Below are 19,987 nucleotides of genomic sequence, written 5' to 3'. Positions count from 1 at the left end.
CGGGGGGGGGGGGGGGTGTCCGGGCAAGGAGGGGCCGGGCCGGGGCGGTGGGGACACCGGGGCAGCGCAGCCACGGGTGCTGCGGGCGAGCGGCCGCCTGGAGCCCTTTCGTGCCGTAATTGAGTGATGCTAATCAGGTTTCGGCAATTCTTCTTAGGCTGTGGATGCTGCTGGCCGGTTCGGGGCTGCGGGTCTCGAAGGTTTATCGGCCGCTGTAAGGCACGACCGCCTCTCCCTCCCCAGCCGTGCCCCAGGCCTGGACCTCCCCGCGCCTGCGCTGGCTCCCGGCGGAGCACGGTGATGGGAGACCACGAGCAGACATGGAGCTGGCCAAGAGCACTGGGAGAAGGTACTGTGCCACCGCCTTGGCACACAGCTCGCTTTCCAGCAGTTCCTCACATTGATTCCAAACGTGTCAAGTCATCTCTGCAGCCAGCGCCGGGGGGGGGGTGAGTCTGCGAGCAAAGTGAGTTTGTGAAACAAGATTGGGGGTGGGAACGCTCAAACTGGGCTTATCCCGGAGCTGTGCTCCAAGCAGGGCCTCCAGGAATGGCCCCTGATTAAACAGCCACAACAGACCACCAGCCGTTAGTTAGTTAATACATGGTTTATTGAGCTGGGTTGACTAAATCACCAGTCTGACACCCCCCCCCCCACCTCCGCAAGCCCCAGTGCCTCACTGGTGAAACTGCAGTTGTGCTGTGGTGGGCACCAGTGTGGGAAGAACAGCCCTGGCTGGCCAGTGTCTGATCCACTGGGAGAGGGTGGGGAACCGAAATCCCTCCCGGAGCAGTCCCAGACGTGATAGGCGGCCATCTAGGCTATTGAGAAATGTCTCCACTGTGCCTTGTACTCCCCACGGCAAGCAACAGAAAAGGTGAGTGAAGAGAGCAGAGATGTCTGGGATGGACACACTGATGTCCTCTCTCTTGTCCTTACCTACCCGAGGGACCGCAGAGCGTGGGTCGCCTGGGTCCCAGCAAGCGGCCCCTTCCCGTCCGTGTGCGCAAGGGGATGGGGGCAGGCAGGGGACATTTGGCTGGTGCCTTGGCTCAGGCAGAAGGAAGAGTTCAAGGTGGTGCTCAGCATACCAGCAGGATCACGTAACACTATGGGACATGAGGGATGGACCTGTGCAGAGCTATGAAACCGTAGGTATATAAGCCAAGAGCTGCTCACACCTTCAGAAGTGCTGGATCACAGCTCAGGACCATGTTGTTGGGTCTGAGGCAACCAGAGATATGGGGACAGCTGCCGCAGGAGCGGCTCGTTGGGCAGTCAGGAGCTTTAGGTGCAGAAGACCCCAAGCCCTCTCCAGAGCAGTCCTCTGGGAGCTGTGGTGGTGGAGCTGCCGGGGCTCAGGGCAGGAGCAGGGGAGCAGAGGTGCCCGATGGACAGCCTGGGTGGTGGGGTAGCCGGGGCTGGCAAGTCCCCAGGGCCCACACCGAAGCAAAGAGCAGGTGGGAGCTGCGAGAAGGAACACCTTGCAGGAACAGCCCTGTGGCTCTGCTTGGCCCAAGCCCCGGGCTAGTGCTGTGGCTGATGTGGAAGCACCGAGAGACAAGCTGGGGCCGAGTGTGGTGGCTCAGGTGACCAGGATGCTGCGTAGGCACTGCCCAGGCAGCCCCTGCCTCCGGCTGCTGGGGAGGGGACAGTTTTCCTCCCAGAGACCTGCAATGTACAGTCACAGAGGCAACCAAAGTACCTAGACTCCAGTAGCCACCTGTGGTCTCACAGGTGAGCTCTGGTAGAGCTGCAGGTCCCAACCAGAACCTGCTCCGGGACAGCAAGGGCCCCGGCCTGTGCTTGAGGACTCAGTAGTAGGCGCCGAGGAGGGTTGAGGCCTTGTGCAGGAGCTCCTTGTGGTTGGCGTGCAGAGGGATCCTCTTGTCTAGCACCTGCCAGCGGATGCACAGCTCTGGGTCGCAGCCCTGGAGGAACTGGAAGAGGACCAGAGACATCATGTACATGCTGCTGACGAGGGCTGTGCCAGCCATGCTCAGCAGCACCTCCAGTCCCCAGACTCCTGCCCTTTCTTTTTGGGGCCCCCGGTGCTGTGCCACCCCATGTTCATCCCCATGTTCTTCCTCCACTGCATGCAGCTGGAGAAGCGCTCTGCTGACGAGGGTGAGATCTGGGTCTGGAGATCCGGGTCCCCTGCCTTGATAGCCAGGTTAGGGAGCTGCAAAGGCGAGGGGCCTGTACCGAATTCAGCCGCTTCATCTCCACATCATTCTGGTTGTCGAAGTGCACGCTGACGGCGACTGTCTCCACCCAGGCGTTATCTGTGTTGCGGGGATCATCAAGGTACCCCTTGTGTATCTGCGCACAGTGAAGGAGTGCCACATGAGCAGAGCCCTCACCACCTCTCTGCGAGAGGCCCCGGGGGTGGTGGGGCATCGCCCTTCAGCTCCTCGGCCCTGCTGGAGACCAGCCCCTGCTCCCACTGCCGCTGGAGCTACGGAGAGCAACTGCAGCAGGCGCAGACTGACCGGCGCGTGCAGCCCACCCCCCGGGGGCCCGGGGCTGCCTCCCAGACCCTGCACGGTGCGAGGCTGTTACGTGTCCCCACCTCCCCTGGTGGGAGCAGTGGCCAAGGCGTGATGCACCCCGTCCCTGTACCCTGGGGACACCCACGTGCCCCTGTGCCACCATGATGTCCACGTGTCCCTGCACTGTGCCGATGTCCCCATGTGCCTGTACCGCCCTGACACCTGCGTGCCCCTGTACCACCATGACACCCACGTGCCCCTGTGCCGGGGTGATGCCTCTGCGTGCCCCCCACCTCAGTGCCTTGTTTCAACAAGTTCTGGAACTGGGGCCAGAACTCCCGGCGCAGGATCCACTTGAGCTTCAGAGGCAGCATCTCACCTGGCTCCAGTGACCCCTGCACCAAAGCAGATGTCAGCCCTAGGGCCTGCCATCAGCCCAGCCACCCTCGCTGCCACCAGCCTGGCCGTCAGGCAGTTGCCACCATAGCAGAAGATGCCACAAGCTCTGGTGGGGTGAGCAAGCAGCGGTGGTGTCTCCCTCCCTCCCTCCCACTCTGCCAGAAGTCCTCAGCTGTGCCCAAGCATGGATCTGAATTTGCCTGGTTCAACGTCTGGACTTCTCTGTCAAAGGATGCTATGCTTATGTCACGATGGATGCGTGAGAACTGAAGACATGGAGGAGGAGGAGAAGGAGGAGGGAGAAGCAGGAGACAGGGGTGAGGGTGGGTGGGGGTATGTAACCCCACCACTGCCCCCCAGCACTCCTGGCAGCGCAGCCCCGCACTCGGATGCTCTGCGGGAGGGGCAGAGGTACCCCCTTGGACGAGGCTGTGACAGCCGCCTGTGTTTCTCCGTTTTCCGCAGGGCACCCGGCCGTCGGGCTGGGCCAGCCCTGTCTCCCCAGACCCTTCTGCACCAGTTGGCTTCCACTTGCTCTTACCCCGGGCAGAGCCCAGACATCCGACAGCGGGTACTGGGCCACCAGGACTTCCAGCATCTTCTTCAGAGTCTTCCTTATGATGGACCCATCCAAATTCCTCCTCCAGCTGTGAGAGAGGCCCCTGTCATGCCGCAGCTGGGGTCAGCCCCCCCCTGCCCAGCAGTGGTTGAACGGGCAGCGGTGGGTTTTGCCAGAGTCATCGTGGTCTCTCCGAGATGACTTCATGCCCCCTTTTCCATTCCCGGAGCAGGGACACCTCCCTGTCCCCACGCACTCACCGGGTCACGATGGGGTGCAGGGCATGGTTGGGCCCAAAGCAGTGCAGCCTCCCGCGGCCTCGCAGCCCCGTCCTGCCCATGGGGTTCCTGGCAGGGAGAGCGCGAGCGGGCTGGGAGGGCGCCGGGCTCCCTCTGCGCTCCCTGTCCCTGTACCTCTTCCCCAAATTTCTCACCACTGCAGTGCACCTCTCCTGAGGTGCTGGGGATTTTTTGAGTGGGGGGACAGCCCTGAGGATGATGCATGCCATTATCCCTGCCCCACTATCAGCCGTAGGGAAGCGGGAAGGGGATGGATGCACCCAGCCCCCCTGGATTCTCCGTCTCCCCGGTGCTTTGCCTGCCCAGCTCCCACAGCCCGTCCGACCCATGGCGGATGCACTCACAGCGGCAGCCCGTCCCGCACGGCGTAGAGGCCGTGGAAGCTCTGCCGGTCGATCAGCCCGTCCATGGTGTTGTAGTTGATCTTCAGGAGAGACTCCAAGGAGCTGGGGGGCAGGAGGCAGCCCGGCAGGGACGGCTGGCTGTGCCACCCAGGGGAAGGGGCAGAGGAGCGGGGAGCCACAGGGGACACTCACGGGCTGAACGGGTCCTGCGTGGCCACGTCCTTGTGGTCGGCTGAGTAGGCGGGAGGGTCGTAGAGTGGGAAGTCCACCTGGAGAGCACGTGGCCATGTCAGACCCCCCTTGCGTCCCTGCTCTGGTGGCAGGCAGGGGCTGGGACCCCCGGGGACACTTTCTGCCCCAGTCCCTTCCTCTGCACGGCTCATGGCGTCGTTCCCCAAGGTATGCTGGGCTCTGGGCCCCGCTCGGGGGCTGAGCTCAGGGTCTCAGCCGGAGGGCCGGTGCCTCTCACTTATGCCCACGTGGAAGCCAGTGCCAGATCCTGTCCCTGACCCTGAGCCAGCCCTGATTCAGGAAATGTGGATGTGAGTGTTCGTCCCCTCTGTCTCCCAGCCGAGCATCCCCAGGCATCCCTAGCACTGTGGATCCCAGCAGGAACGATGCCCGTTCACCTCTCCTTGTCCCTGGAAGGGCCTTGGAGCAGCTGCTCCAGGGAGCCACTTGTCCCAGGGCTGGGAAACACAGCAGCTCCCAAGTGTGATGCAGGTGGGACGATGGGTCTGTTCCTTTTCTCACCCCACTGCCCCCCTCCCAGCCCCGCTGCCCAGGGTCACAGCTCCTACCTCCCAGGGCACCTTCTCATCCGGCACAGGGAAGCGGCGGGTGTGAGACCCCGGGTACAGGAGGTTTCGAGCAAGCACGTGGTATGGCCGCTGGCTCTCCTCGGCTTTCCCCTCCAGGTCAACCTCCTTCGTCTCCGAGGCTTTGCTGGGGCCTGCGAGGCAGACACAGACAGCGAAGCCCCACAAAGCAGGGTGCTGAGTCCAGTGCTGCGGACTGTGGCTCTGCTGAGGGGGCTGGCTGGGTCTCTCCATGGGGATGCCGGTGTCCCCTGGGGGCCTGGCCCCTGGCATCCCTTCCAGCAGGACCCAGAGGAACTCCCCCGGGGATGCCGCACTGCAAAGCCTCAGCCATGGGCTCCAGGGAGGGCTCTGGAGCGGAGGGTGGGAATGGCTGCAGGAGGGGCTGGACGGCCTTGCAGAGCCCCCAAACCCCCCAGACCCTCTGCCTCTGCCTTGCTGCTTAACAGAGGGGTGCGAGGGGCTGCTCAGCTCTGGTCCGCAGCCCTGCGGGTGCCAGCGCAGGGCTCCGGGTTTCCCCGGTGCTGCCGGGGTGGAGATGGGCTCTGCTTACCCACAGGTGGCATGTCCTCGCCTGAGCCAAAGCCATTGCCCTGCAGCGCCTGCATTATCCACCTCAGGGCCTGGGCGCTCTGATGCACCTGCGTGGGACAGGAGAGGGTCAGCCCCCCCTCCCCCAGACCCCCGCTGCCCCCCGTGCTCCCTTGCTTGAGTGTTGCAGGACACAGCCCTGGCGGAGGCACTGCTGGCCCCGGCTCCTGGCTGCAATCCTTGCTGTGCCCTGATGCTCGGCTTGGGAACTGCCTCCAGGGAAAAACAGTTTTTTCCAAAGCAGATGGAAATGGAAGTGGAAACAGCAAGCCATGCTGTGGCCATCTCAGAGGGGAGATGCCAGGGCCCGGTCTGGCTCCCCGGGCACCCCACTGCTCTTGCAGGCTGTGGAACAGCTTCACGGGGCGGGGGCAGAGAGTGCCCCATCTCCAGAAGGTCTGGAGGGTCCTCTCGGGCCAAGGAGAAGAGCTGGGTCAGATCTAACTGCTTGGGTGATCAGTGGAGGCAGGGGCTTGTCCCACCACTTCCCACCTTCATCCTGTTCATGGTGGAGTCAAACAGAACATTTCCCATAAACCTTTTTCTCTCGGATGCTATTGTTTTGGGAAGGAAACTCAAACTGTTTGGAGGGGCATTGATTCAGATGGGCTTTCTCTTGTGCTTCAGTTGACTCAGCCCCTGGAAAACCCCACCTTTCTTAGGTAGTTTCTCAGTTTTTGCCTCACCTGCTCTTCCAGAGAGACCAATCTCTGCTCCACCAGCCCTGTCCTCTTCACCCGGTCCAAGTCCAGCAGCTCTGCCAGTACATCAACCCTGGAGGGACAGCGCAGAGAGAAACCCCCTCAGCAGCTACCCCTGCACTAATCCCAACTCTTCCCTGCCCAGGACACTGGAGGACAGAAGGATGTCCCTGTCTCAGGAGTGCTGGTACCTCTGTGCAATATCTCGGATCTTCTGCTCCGTGTTCTGCTTCTCCTTGCACTGCTGGTGCTGCAGGTAGTTCTCCTTCAGGTACATCTCCCAAGAAAGGAGGGCAGCTTCTTCGTTCTTCTCCAGCTTCTCTTCTGCCAGAGGAAGGGGATGGCAGTGCTGTCAGGTCCCTCGGCATCCCAAACCCCGGTACCGCAGCCCAGACACCAAGCCTCATGCCTTGGTGCACAGTGCCATGTCCCGGGGAGGGGGCAAAGGGTAGGAGGGGAGATGCTGATCCTCACTGAGCTGTTTGTGGCGCGTGGCCGGCCTGCGGAGCAAGCCTCGCCGGACCAGGATCTGCAGGTGGTTGAGGAGGATGAAGGGTGGAGGGGCGGGCGGGCGGCCGTGGTATTCCTCGATCAGGTCGTGACGCTGGAACTTCCAGATCTGGTCCGTGTGCTCCTGGACCTGCTGGAAGGTGTAGCTGGGGCAGAGCCCAGGTGTCAGCCGTGCCATGGGGATGAAGGGGCACATCATGTCTGTGTGGTGCCCCAGCTCCTGCCCGTCTCCCTGCTCAGCCCTGGCCTGCACCCCCTACTTCCACCATATCTATAACCCCCCCCAGAAAAGCACCCCTGTGCTCTGGTCAGCATGTGCCCCAGGACCCTCCTTGTGCTTTCTCAGTGTGCGGGGCCATGGCCGTGGCCAAGCCCGCAAGCGAAGCCAGCTCGACTCACTGTCAGGACCACGGGGCCAGGTCAAACTCACTTGAACATGGCGATGAGGAGGTTGAGGAGGAGGATGTTGGTGAAGAGCAGGTACAGGCACAGTAAGATGACCGTCAGCCACTCTGGGAAAATGGGTTTCTTGTTGTCCTCGTTTGTCTCTGGGCACTTGGGCTTGTACGGGTCGGTCCCATTGGGGCTGCACTGGTCAATGTTGAAGTTGACCCCTGCAAGAGAGCACGGCGTGACTCTGCTGTGGCCAAACCTCGCGGTGTCTCAGGGAGCAAGTTGTGCTCTCTGAAAGCAGACAGCATCAAGGGAGCTTAGCACCGGGCAGGGATTTGACCTCGATCTGCATCGTCCCAGGTGCTCTGCTCCCTGCTACCAGCTTCGCAGCTGTGGCACTGAGCTGGATCGGCTCGTGCCTTTGCTAGTGTGTTCTCTTGAACACTCGGGCAGGTGCAGTCCCTGGGTTTGCGTTGGTGACAACTCTCCCAACGTGCCGGAGCAAGACTCCATTCCCTCGCCCTGCCATTGCTCCCTCTTGGCCTTACGTTGTGCTTGCAGAGGAGCCCAGTGCAGGACCTCCATGGGCCAACACGGCAGCAGCTAGTCAGACTGCGGCATGAGCTTGGTGCCCCTCAGCCTTGTTGCGGCCACCCTGCTCGTGCCATGCACTATCACAGGCCAGCATCCCTTACCGTCGATGTAGGAGGGAATCTGCCCAAAGATGGTCAGGTAGGAGTGGTAGACCACGCCACGGAAAAGCCACTCCACACGTTCCTCGTTGTGGATCAGGATGGCCTGCTTGGCGACCCCAAAGGACACCACCCACACTGCTAGCAGGAAGAGGAAGAAGAAGACATCCTTCAACTGCAAAGACAGAGGGGAAGCAAAATCGTGTCCTGGAGCAAAGCCCACTCCAGGGTAGGATGACATGGGTGGCACATCCATCCCATGCAGGCACCTGGCTGCTCCAGCTGATCACCCTGGCAGGATGGAGGGGAGCTCTCACCATGCGCTTCACTATGATGATCTTGGGCCCCAGCGTTTTACTGACGGTGAAAATGTGCATCAGACGCAGGCAGAAAATGATAAAAGCCAGTGACAGTATGATGCGTCCAGGATATAAAGTTGACGGGATCAGCCTGGGCACAGAAGAGAGGAAAGGAAACATCTCAGTGCCACCAGTGTGGGTTTTTTTTCTGATCTCGCAGCATTACGTTTCTGCAATGTCAGTGAGCTTCTCCAGAGTGCTGGGTGAGCGTTGCGGCACGAAAAACCTCTCTCCTAAAAGCAGCGGTAAATGGGTCAGAATTAATCACACAACCGCAAAAGTCTTCATTGGCCTTTGGAAGAAGAAATTGCAATTAAAAACCCCGCACAATTCTCACGCTAGTTTGGTAGCCTACAGCTGCGGCCAGAGCCGGTGCGCTGCCAGGCAAGAGGCTCTGCAACTCACCTGCAAGTCAGCCCTGTGATAAAGACCAGGATGGCGCAGATATCCAACTTGTTCCAGAAGTCCTTGAAGTAGAGGGAAGCCATTTTCACAATGCCAAACCCATCTGGATCATACAACAGCTGTTGGGAGCAGAAGAGGGGTTGGTATTTCAGTGAAAGCCTTGTGAGATACTCGTGTGCCTTGTGGAGGCACCGCACAGACCTGCCTGGCCATCACTGGACCCTCTTGCTCACCCAAAGTTAACCTGAGCCTACAGGGTTTTCTACAGGGGCATGGAAGGAGCATGGGGAGAGATAGCTGAGACATGGTGCAGAAAGGCACTGAGATGTTGAAGCAAAAGCGGAAAGAAATCAAATGTCAAGCAAAGCCTGGAAATGCTTCTGGGAATGAATGCCCAAGGAAGGAGGTGTTCCCTCCACCTCCTGACATTTTGTACTCAAAACAGTATGTCTTTCTGCAAGTACCTGGGGCCGGGCCAGGCACAGCCAAGGAAACTCTCTGGCCTCAGAGACAGGGGGATCAGGCAGTCCCTCATGCTGGGACCTCTCTGAAGGGATGGTGACTGAGAAGCAGCATGGGGACATGAGCTACACAGGACCTTCCAGGAGCACCCAGAGGGGTGTCTCTCCCTCCTCTCACCTCCCAGCCTCTGCTCTGCCTGCCCCGTACCTGGCGGGTCTCCTCACACACCAGGGAGAAGAGCCAGAAGTAGATGAGGTACTCCCACCAGGACGGCAATGGTTGGAAGTCAACCATGAGGACGTAGGCGAAGAGCAGGAGGAAGGTGAAGTAAGAGAGGATGTTCATGTGGAAGATGACGACAGGTGCTGTGAAGAAGGCTCGGAGGCGCGTCAGGCAGCCCACGGGCTGCAGCCTCTTCTCCCTGCAGGGAGCAGGGGTGGAAACGGGGATCAGCTGCCCAGGGAGATGCCACGGCAGCTTCTCCCAGCCAGGCTTGGTGCACGCATGCCTCGGCTGCAAGCAGTACCTGAAGGTGATGAGGCTGGTGTAGAGAAGTGGGAAGAACAGCATGCACGCGATCACCCGCCAAAGCCCGTTGTCCACACACATCTTCCCCCACCAGACTTTGGTTAGAAAGGCCTGTGAGGAGGGAGGAAGAGGAGCACTGGCTGCAGAAGCTCCCCCCATCAGAGTGGGGCTGCAGGGAGCCCTGGATCTGGGGCAGGGGACACTTGGGCACTTTTCCTCCAAGCACCACTGCTGGGAACCCACCTGGACACCCCCATGGGACACAAAATTCATGTTCTTGGCCTCCAACGCCAACTGCAGACAGGTTGTCTTCCCCCAGGCCTCAGAGACGCGGGTGAGGAGCTTCTGGGCTCTCTCTTCATCCTTGCGGTAGCAGTCTGTGAACACACCTGGCCAGGCAGGGACCAGGGAGACAAGGCTGAGCTCCGGGGCCAGCTTGGTGCTCGGCACGGTGCCCGCAGAGTCACCCTTTGCAGCAGGAACCAGACATCGCACCACCTCTGCGCTCCCACCACCACCTGGGCACAGCCCTCGCAGCACCACCACCCTGACCGTGACGAGGGGACCCTTGTTCAGCACCACCACCACCTCCATCACCCCCAGACACCTCCTGGGCAAAGCTAGCCAGCCCTGCAGGGCGCGAGAGCAGTTCTGGGTTGCTGGTCCCCTCCCGCTCACCGATCGCCTTTTGCTCGAACTGCTCGGCCAGGGCCAGCATGTCATCGGTGGTGTCAGTGTCTTCCTCCTCCTTGGCGAGCTCCTTCAGGATTTTGCTGCAGGCCAGCGCGGCCGCCAGGCAGTCCTGGCTCTGGAGCAGAAGAGGCCAGAGAGAGCGTGGGGCTCTGCGCCCTACCCTGCAAGTCCTGGCAGTCCTGCCAAGCCCTCCATGGCTCCCGTGGGATGGAAGGAGGGTATCCCAAGCGGACTGGGGCTGAGCTGTGCTCCCTACTGGGTGCGGGGCAGTAGGTAACCCAGTGCTACCAGGAACCCGGGGACAACCCTGCTCTCGTCATGGGAAGACTTGGGTGACGGGATGGTGTGACTCCACGGCTCTGCACGGCACGGTCACCACGCCACCAGCTACGCTGCCTCTTGCCTGGGGATGCTGCTTATGGGTGGAAGCCTTCTCCAGCCCAGCTGCCGTGCCCCGTGTCCTGCCTGTGGTGTGCTGAGCCCTCGCACTTCTGGCCCAGCACATCACCTCTGCCCACAGCCTACGTTTTGGCTGGGAAAGGAGGGATCTGGCATCATGGTGTGTGTCTGGGGATGGACATCACGTGTCCGCAGGCTTGCTAGCTGGCTTCCATTTGGGTGGGGGGTCAGGCTCGCCTGCTGCCCCAGATGCCAGCAGGTGTCATCGCTCCTCTTGGGGCTGGGAGGTTTGGCTCCATCTGAGCCTCTCGGCTGGGACCGACAGCTGCGATACCTGGGCCCAGATGATTTCTGCCAGCTCCTTGCGGTTCTGGACCACAGCCCAGATAAGCAGATCGCGGACTGGGTCCATGGTGAAGGTGACTCGGCCGGCAGAGCGCTTGTAGAGGGACCGGAGACTTGACCCCTGAACCTGCCAGGTGTGCAGACAGCAGACAGCCCATCAGCACAAAGCCACCCCCGAACCCCGGCTGCCGGCCTCCACCACCCATGGAAAGGCCTTTGCTGCAGACAGCGGGGTGGCCAAGAGTGGACTCATCCTGGAGACGGCAGTTTTTCTAGGGCCAGGACCATCCTGCCCAGTGCACCCACCCCACTGGGTGCCCACCTGAGTTGCGCAGCAACGTGTCGCTGCAAGTGTAGGAGGGAGGGAGTCGCACCTTGAATGTGGGGCAGATGACGTGGGCAGGGCTTTAAGGGGCTTTAAGTGGGATAATTGAGCAGGCAAGAGGACAGAGACCCAGCTGCACCCTCTGGGGTGGTTTCCTGAGCCAGCGTCCCCCCTCCCTAATGCAACCCTGCCACCACGTAACCTGGAGATGCGTACATTCAGCTTGATGTGCGGGACAGGGACGGAGAGCCGGGGCCGCTCCGTGTGCTTGGGCTTGGGGTAGAGAGGCTGTGTGGAGCAGCCCAGGAGCTCCCGCAGCACCTGGGAGACGTGGTGCAGTTGGATTCTTGGCATTTTGGAGCCAGCTGCATGCTCTCTCTCCTCCAGCAGGACCTTCTGCAGCTTGCTGTGGAACAGGCAGGATGGTGCCATGTTGTCGTAGAGGTAAACCAGGGTGTCCCAGGTGACAAAGTCCTTGAGACGCACTCCCTGCTCCAGGAACAGCTTCACAAACTCTGGCTTGTTGGAGATCAGGGCAGCTGCCATCACGGGGTGGAGATCTGTGGGCTGGCAGGCCAGAGGCAGAGGTGAGGGTCTCCATGACCCCAGAGCAGCACCCCACCATGCTCCTCACTCAGATGGGGGGAAGATTTTATCCCTGAGCACACAAGGAGCTTCTGGGTGTGAGAGAGCAGCTGGCAGGCACTGGGACTTGTGGGACGTCCCCCAGAGACACACTTCTGGGTTCGCATGCGCTCTCCCCTGGCAGCGAAACCCTCTGCTCCCTTGGCTGCTGGGTGGAGGGATGGGTTGGGGTAAAGAGTAGACCCTCTTTCCCCAGCTCACAGGGATGCACCATACAAATGACCCTCACGGGCTTGTCCCCCGTGCACAACTCTTCAGCTGAAGGATCGCGGTGCTGCCAGCTGGATCTCAGCCCTGGGGAGACTGGCTGCTCCCAGTGCTTGCCCCGTTCAGCCCTTGCGGGGTTTTCCTTTCCAAGGCAACCTTGACATGTGCAGAAGTGAAAGCAAGGCCCATGGGTAAGGGGGTGGGTGTTTGTCCTGGCAGGAAGGTACCTGCTGACCTTCCACCACAGCTTGGTTTCAACCTCAGCGTTTCATGCCAGCCACAGCGGTCTCAGCACCTGTAACAGCCCTGGCCTGCATCGGCTAATCCGAGACCCTGCCTCATCCTGCCTTCCCAACAGAGGTGTGGATCTTGTTCAGGCTGTGCATTTTCACACCATCAAATATTTTCTCTTCAGGATCCTGGTTCCCACCAGCTCTTCCCAGTTCCACAAAAGCTATATGTGAGCTGGGGGAACCCAAGCTGTGGAATGAAATAGGAAAATCCCTTCCAAGTCCCACAGACCCAGTGGAAAGGGCAGAAACCCCCGCTCAGCTTCCACTTCTCAACAGCTGGATCAGGCATGGGATGGCAGAGTTGGGTCGTGCTGCTCCCAGCCCCGCTCTGCAGTAAAGTTTGAGCAGGGACGCACCAGGCTGGGTGAGATGAGTTTAGAGACAAGTTACCATTTGACAAGGTGGCATGAGCAGCGACCACAGGGCAGAGCTGGCAAGAGGTATTTTTGGCTCTAGGTTGCTGGATTGTCTTTAAAAGACAATTGGTTTTGAACAAAATACCAATCAATATCACCTTTGTAAACAATTATAAGCCAAATAGAACCTTTGCAAGCAATGAATTGCAGGGTGTGCTCACTTCTACTTCGGGTGTGTGAGCACACTTTTGAAAGACAGGACAGATTAAGAGCCCCTGGCAATGTGGTGGGAGTTCAGGGTCCAAGAGAAATGCCCTCAAAAACTCTCCACAGGCACAGCCAAGGTGAACGGTGCCTTTAGTATCTACAGTCCTCAAGTGGGACCTCACCAGCCGTAAGCCTGACCAGACAAGCAGCACAGGTACTCCCTTACCTTCCACTCGTGGTCATCCGTGAAGATCTCACTCCGAGCAATGTCCACTCTGTTCCAGGCCACAGCTAACTTGAGCTGGTGGTCCCAGTTCTCATGACCAAAGTGGTCCTGGTTTCGGGATGCTGCATGTGAAGTGCATGTGTTAGAACAGAGGATCATTTATGCAGCAAGAAGATACCAGCTGGAAGCTCCCTTGAAGGCTTGGCCCTTTGGGAGAAACATCTCTCCCTGATCAGCTCAGCATCACAAGGTTTGGGGACCCCTTTTGTGACCCCATAAGTCAAGCAGCTGCAGGAGGTGGATTGTGTCCCATTCGTCTTGCCCCATCCTCCCAAGCAGGTCCCCACCCCTCACCTTTGAACAAGGCCTGGAGGATGGCCACATCCACGTCCTGCTGGCCATATTTGCCTTCTCTGAAAATGGTCAGGAGCTGCCGGCTCCGCACTATGTCTTGGATCTACAAGGAGAGCCGTGGGCAAGCAATCAGCAGCAGCATCTCCTCCCCGCCGCTTCCTGCAGCCCCCTGTCCTGTGTGGGGCAATTCCTTGCTCCCCTCGGGTTGCCTGCAGATCCCCCGTGCTGTGTCTCCCAGCCCAGCTGGTTGGTCTGAGATGGTACCTCTCTGCCAAAGGGAGCAGGCAGTGGAGGAGCAGAGCTCGAGCCCTTGAGGTGCCCACCAGGACAATGCTGAGCATGGCTGGGGGGAGATGGATGGATGGATGGATGGATGGATGGATGGATGGATGGATGGTGGAAGGTAGGCCTTAAACTTCACGCTGGAAGCCTTGCTGCTCATGGACAAGGACCACTGGGGACCCCTTTGATCTCCACAAGCTCAGCTAGAGGAGCTGTCTGCCTGTAAGAGGCTCACCTTCTTGGTCCACTCCACCAGCTTGCCCTCAGTGAAGAGCTCATAGGTGTCGTGGAAGAACATGCTCAGCTTCTTCTGGATCAAGGCAATGGTTATCTTGGGCACAGGCAGGCTGGCCACCTGTGCGATGACATCAGCCACACGCCCAGACCCTTCCACAATCACACATGGGGTCCCGTTGGTGATGGCATTGTAGATGGTCTGTAACGGAGCAGGGAGGCTGGTCCTAATCCCACCCAGAGGCCAGCAGACCCTCTCTGAGCCCAAGACCCACACCGCTGCTCTGCAGCACTCCCATCTGGCTGCATTTCAGGTAGCGTGGCACCACGCTGACACCGACACCGGAGAGCAGCTCTGCGGGCAAGGAGCTTCCCCCTCCCACCATCACCCCTCTCAGCTCTGCTGGGAGCGGGCAGGAGCAATTCCTTACGTCGAGTGTCCCGGGGCCTCCTTCCAGCACCACACACACGATGGGGATCTTGATGGCCACGCCTGCGGGGAAGCAGAGCCCAGGGTCACCTCCCTGTGGGGCAGCCCCCCCATGCAGCTGAATGGGGTCCCCTCTGAGCAGTGGGGTGTGAAAGGCAAGGGGGGAGCACTGCCCCTGACATGCTGGGCTCTGGGAGAGAGGGGAGATGATCTCCTGGCAGTTGTGCTGCTGGAGCATGTGTGTGCATGTGTTAGAACAGAAGACCATTTGCACAGGAAGAAGATACTGCCTGGAAGCCCCCTTGGAAGCGTTGCCCTTTGGGAGAAACGACTCCCCCCGACCAGCTCAGCATCACAAGGTTTGGGAACCCCCTTGACGATCCCATAAGTTGAGCAGCTGGCAGAGAAAGACTTTGATTGGTGTCACTGAGGAACCAGGTTCCTCATTTATCATGATAACCCTCTCAAACCCCTTTCCTGGATCCTCCAGGGAAGCCACAGCCTCCCCTCTCACCGGACGCCAGGATGGGCACCCCTTACCCACTGATGACCCATCCTGCCTTGTGCCCTCCCCTGCCTCAGGCCTGGCTATGTGTTGCGTTACCTCCTTTCACCTTGGTCTGCTCTGAAATGAACTTCTCCAGTCTGGTCCTCAGGGGGATTTCCACCCCGTACCTCCCGTGGGTCCCATCGTCCACCAGGATGAAGTGGGAGTGGTTGCTGTCCAGGCATGACAGGCTGCCTTGGTTCTCCTCATCCAGTATGTACTCAGCTGGAAATCCACCCTGTAAGGTGCAGGAGGAGAGACGATGGGAGAAGCCTGGCAGGGCTGCAGAGGAGCACCAGATGCCCAAAGCAACCAGCATGTGGGACAAGAACTGGCCAGCATGTGAGGACAGTCTGGCCAAGCAGCCGTCCCAGCCCTCCCTGCAGTCCTCACGTCAGCCTTGCCCCATGCTCCTCTGTCTCTGCTCCACCTGCCCTCACACCCACAAGGGTCCTCCCAGGAGAAGCTCAGCACCCACACAACACACTGGGTAGGGTAGAGGGGCTTCTCAGCAAATACCAACCTGGGACCATCACTTCTTCCGGTACGGCTGGGTTTTACCAGGCACCGGCACATCTTGAAGCACCCGTTCCCACCACGGTCCTTGGCAGGACATCCCCGGCAGTGCAGGCATAGGCAAAGCAAATACATCTCCAACTTTGCCTGGCTCACCATGGGGCAGATGAGGCTGTCCCGGTTGTACACGGTCCCCCAGGTGGCTACGCCAATGGTGACAATCTCGCCCTCCTTGTGGCTGCAGCTCAGGATGAAGTCTCGCACTGCCTCTCCCACCTGTTTCATCACACCAGCATGGGACCCGCCTGTGATGATCCAGGCCCCTGGAGGTCAGAGAGGGGCTTGGGAAGGGAGAGGCTCTGCTCACAGCAATCTCCTAGCATCCCCTGTAAGGCTGCAAGAACACCTGGTCCTCAGAGATGCTCCATCCCCCAGAAGATGTCTTTCCTGCCCACTACATCAAGCCCTGGCAGCACAGGAGATGCCTTCTTCAGCACAGTGTTGCATCTCTCAGTCCAGCCTGTTTGCAGTGATTGAGCATGGACAGTCCATCCCTGGTGATGGTAGTCCAGATAGGGAACTACAGGCCTCCTGGGCCAGCTCGGCATCTCCACAGCATCCCAAATAATCACTGAACATGGCCAGATGACAGGCTCCCCTCCCACTGCAATCGCAGGGAGACCCTCTGCATCTCTTACCAGTGGTCTGGGCCACTTTGACTAGCCCTTGCCGGAAGATGTTCTTCAGCCTTGGCTTCATGATGAAGTTTTTGGCTCCCCCGGTGACTGAGATGAGCAGGTTGGGTGGATCGAGGCCCCAGTGCTGTGTCATGAGGTGGTAGATGACCCGTGGAGGGGTATCCGAGGAGACACGCACATACTGTGAAAAAGGGATCATACATGCGTTTTGGGTAAAACCAACAGGGTCAGGGTAACAGGGCACCTCCACCACAATTTCTGCTGTCCCAGCAAAGAACCAGGGGCTTCCCACACCACTACTTGGCAGAGTCTTGTTGCTGCTGCCCCAGGTCTTTGTGCATGACCCCGTTCCCATTCATTTCCCTGGGACCGAGCATTCCCAAGACGAACTTAAGGACGAGAACAGAGAACAGCCACTCCTTGAACCGTGGGCCTTAGAGCATGAAGATCAGTCTCGTGGTTTCAGAAAGGGACTAGGCACAGGGCTGGGAGAGAGGAAGGGTCCCGTCCCACTCCCTCTCCTCCACTTGGTCAGTGTTGCCTTTGGGGCATCTCCATGCTTTCCTAACCTCCTCTCACTCAGGAGGGAAATACCTGCGTTCCGTCTGCCATGGCAAGACCTGAACACTGTGCATGACAGACAGGAAAACCAGATCACCTTCCCCATCTTCTGTCCCAGGCCCGTGAAGTGGATATCACCAAAGGCATCCGTTGGCATTTCCTGGATGTGCCTGCTGGGGTCCCATTCCTTCCCCAGGAAGATGGGAGGTTTGGCAGCATCTTCCAGGTGCTGTTCCCTGAGGTAGCCGCACTCGCACACGATCCGCCTGAAACACACACCACCAACTTTGCCAAGACCAAGCTAAACCCAGACGGCAAAGCCCAGCCGGGCCACCTGCCTCACCCAGTGTTCATGAAGAACACCACAGGCACCGGCATCTCCAACCCAGCTCAGAACTTGTGCAGAAACAAAAGCATTGTTAGGGGGAAAAATTAGAAAAAAAAATTGGTATTTCCACCTTTAGAGGTTTAGGGCAGAAATATTAAGGCTGCTCTGGATGAAGCAGGGATGGAAATGACTGCATGCGAAAGCATCGGGAAGGTTCCTCACTGGGACACGGGATATCTGCCATGCGGTGACACACAGCAGGGTGAAGAACCAGTCAAAAAGGAATTTGTGAATCCCTTTGACACCAGCTCCCTTGACAGAAAGGTGGGATTTTCTGGTGCTGTAGCTTTGTCACTAAACTCTCCTGTTGCTTTCCTGGCAGGGGAGGGGAATGACGGACGTCTGACTCACCCAGAATCTGATGTCTGGGAGCTTTCAACAAAGTAGGTGCACACTTTCTTCCGGATGTTTTCAGGAATCCACGAGATGAGATTTTCCTGAGGGAGCAGGAAAAGCAGCAAGGGGTCAGGGTTTCTGCAAAGGGCCAGAAGTTATGCCAAGGGCCAGACACCCCGCTGCCTGGAGCACATCTGGGTACTTTTTTTGATGTGAAGGAAGAGAGCTCCATCGCTGTCTGCAAGGACAAAGCCAAGTGTACTCCAAGGAGAGGAGGTACTGGAGGTGCTGGACTAGTACCTCAGATGTTTGAGATTTTTCTGTATGTCCCTAAAACTGAAGTGATCTGTTATTAATGCTCCCCCCGAGCCCAAGATTCCCCGCAGACATGTCACCAGATAACTCACTAACGCTCTTCTGTCGTGTGTGGCCAACCGCCCCCTCTCCCAGCACCTCCTGAACTTGCCTTTTCATTGCTGCCGGTGGGGAAATGTGCCTTCCGCCTGCTCCTCGAGACGCTGCTACTGCTCTGCTGGAGGTTGGGGACCACCTCGAAGTCGCTCATCTTCCTGAGTGGGTGCGTGGCGGGGTCGTCTGCTCTCTCGGGGCACACCTTGTTCAGTTCGGAGGGGAGCACCTTGGTGTGCCGGCCATGCGTGGCCATAGCTGCTGAGTCTTGCCCCGCTTGGCCTCTTCTCTCCTGTTCCTAGGCTGGGAGGTCCCGAACATCTCCATCCTGAGTGCAGCAGAGAAGAAGGCTACCCATGGACTTAAAGCACTGGGGCGTCCTGTCCATCATTCCCTGGGTGGAGAGATGTCCATGGGAAACCCGCCGGACCCTCGCTGTGGTCCCGACACAGGGGCCATGTGGGTGGTGAACCAGCCTCAGCATGCACCACGCCGCTCCGGGCAGCCTCTCAGCCTCCGAAAACTGACCCTGCCATGCTCTGCCCACCAGCACAGCTGCTGGCCTGCCTGCTCCGCTGCCTGTCCGTCTGCCTGCTCTCTGCCTGTCTGCCTGCCTGCTCCGCTGCCTGGCGGTCCACTGGCCCGCAGCTCTCCTCGCTCGCTCTCTGCTGCAGGCAGCTGGGACATTTCTGGCAGCAGGCAGAGCAGAAACCAGGTCTCTTGTGTGAGCAGCCCAAGCGTGGCCCTGCATGGAGAATCTGTGTCACCGTGCCGGCTGCAGGGACAGGGCACTCCTCCGCTGGGGGGGCTCTCGTGCCCCCTGCAAAGGTCCTCTAAGAGCCCAGGGGTAAACCCGAGGTGCACACCGGCATGCTGCACAGCAGGGGCTGCAAAACTCCTGAGCCCTCCCAAACGCTCGCAGCCCCCATTGTGGAGCTGCTGAGACCGGAGAGCTGCTGGAGCAAGGATGGAAAAGCTCCTGGGTGTCTCTGGAGCCCAAAGGGGAATGGTGACCTCTCAAGGAGCGGTGATTAGGTAATGGAGGAAGCGCAGCATGCAGGTATGGTGCTGGCGAAGCTGTGGGGACAGCACGCCTGGGTTTAAGGAGGATTTTGGCTGCCTTTCTGCATCACCCCCAAGGGTGGGGGGCCTTTATGGGGGACAAGGAGCGGTGGAGCAAAATCATGGCTCCCACTGTATTTCCTTCACAGCTCCTTTCCCCAGCTCAGCACTGCTGCAAGCAGGACCCGCGGGCCTTTTTGTCAGCCCCCCCTCCCCGGCTGCCTCCGGGAAGCATGCAGCCCCTCCGACCTTAGGAGCCAGATTTTGGCAGACTGGCTTTCTGCAGCAGCACAACCCACCGCAGATCTAATTGCTTGAGCAAGAGCTGTCTAAATAAGGTTGAATGCACCCTTAATTCTTGTTCCCGGCCCCACCTTGAGCAGGCAGGCCGGTGGGGGTTTGGGGCATGGCAGCAAGCAGCTTGTAAGCCCACGCGGGAAGGGTCCTCCACTGGCACCCCGGGGTGAACAGCCATGCTGATAAACCACCCGGAATACCTGTCCTTAAGGGCTCCGGGGCCAAGGGCAGAGCCTCTGCTCCCTCCCCCGCCGCCCCAGCTTGGCACCCCCTGGCAGCCTGCCCCAGAGGTCGGGGCACCTCTCGGCTGCACAGGGCGTGCACAGCACCCATCGGGTGCAAAGCCCTGACCGTGGGCGCTGAGCATTGCCTAGGGACCGTGCCCACCCCCTTGCCCCTCCGCCGGCACGACGGCCAGCGAGGCTGCCTGTACCTTCCTCCCCGCAGCATCCTCCGGCTGCATCACCAGCTCCTCTGCTCCATGCCAGTCACAGGGATTCAGCGCCGTGTCCCTCTCCTCCAGCGGGTCATTTTGTCACTGGAGACACAGACGATGAGCAGAGTATAGGGCAGAGCCGCCTGCGAGCTGCCTGCAGAGAGGAGGAGATGGCAGAGCGGCTGGCAGC

The 19,987-nt window shown here is 59.6% G+C and overlaps 1 protein-coding gene across 3 annotated transcripts; it reads right to left on the bottom strand.

Moving 5' to 3' along the window:
* Window positions 1-588: 588 nt before the first annotated feature.
* TRPM2 (transient receptor potential cation channel subfamily M member 2) lies at window positions 589-19,972 on the bottom strand. Of its 3 annotated transcripts, XM_075760648.1 has the most exons (33): window positions 19,795-19,972; window positions 18,061-18,330; window positions 17,610-17,695; window positions 16,968-17,136; window positions 16,310-16,490; window positions 15,768-15,934; window positions 15,153-15,333; window positions 14,550-14,611; window positions 14,120-14,320; window positions 13,603-13,705; window positions 13,249-13,370; window positions 11,531-11,881; window positions 10,979-11,116; window positions 10,231-10,360; window positions 9,796-9,941; window positions 9,551-9,663; window positions 9,232-9,445; window positions 8,563-8,681; window positions 8,116-8,248; window positions 7,802-7,973; window positions 7,144-7,327; window positions 6,678-6,859; window positions 6,395-6,527; window positions 6,189-6,276; window positions 5,465-5,552; window positions 4,894-5,045; window positions 4,286-4,362; window positions 4,094-4,195; window positions 3,711-3,797; window positions 3,433-3,538; window positions 2,786-2,887; window positions 2,206-2,322; window positions 589-1,940 (listed from the first exon to the last, which is right to left on the bottom strand). In XM_075760648.1, exons 2-33 carry the CDS (start codon window positions 18,256-18,258, stop codon window positions 1,815-1,817), a joined length of 4,530 nt encoding a protein of 1,509 aa, XP_075616763.1. In that variant the 5' UTR covers window positions 18,259-18,330; window positions 19,795-19,972; the 3' UTR covers window positions 589-1,814. The 3 variants fall into 3 exon arrangements, with proteins under 3 accessions (XP_075616763.1, XP_075616764.1, XP_075616762.1); XM_075760649.1 differs by lacking the exon at window positions 11,531-11,881; XM_075760647.1 differs by having other exon boundaries at window positions 1,673-1,940; window positions 9,232-9,663; window positions 19,795-19,927.
* Window positions 19,973-19,987: the final 15 nt, after the last annotated feature.

The sequence above is a fragment of the Balearica regulorum genome, chromosome 9 (assembly GCF_011004875.1).
Source record: "Balearica regulorum gibbericeps isolate bBalReg1 chromosome 9, bBalReg1.pri, whole genome shotgun sequence".
Taxonomy (NCBI): domain Eukaryota; kingdom Metazoa; phylum Chordata; class Aves; order Gruiformes; family Gruidae; genus Balearica; species Balearica regulorum.
This window is presented reverse-complemented; position numbering and strand designations above follow the sequence as displayed.

Bases quoted from the DNA above. Each gene is read 5' to 3' on its own strand.
- TRPM2 (XM_075760647.1), bottom strand. From the start codon at position 18,258: ATGGCCACGCATGGCCGGCACACCAAGGTGCTCCCCTCCGAACTGAAC. The intron at 6,528-6,677 runs GTGAGGATCAGC...TTCCTCTGGCAG, and splicing joins CACGCGCCACAAACAGCTCA to AAGAGAAGCTGGAGAAGAAC. The intron at 4,196-4,285 runs GTGAGTGTCCCC...CCTGCCCCCCAG, and splicing joins ACGCAGGACCCGTTCAGCCC to CTCCTTGGAGTCTCTCCTGA.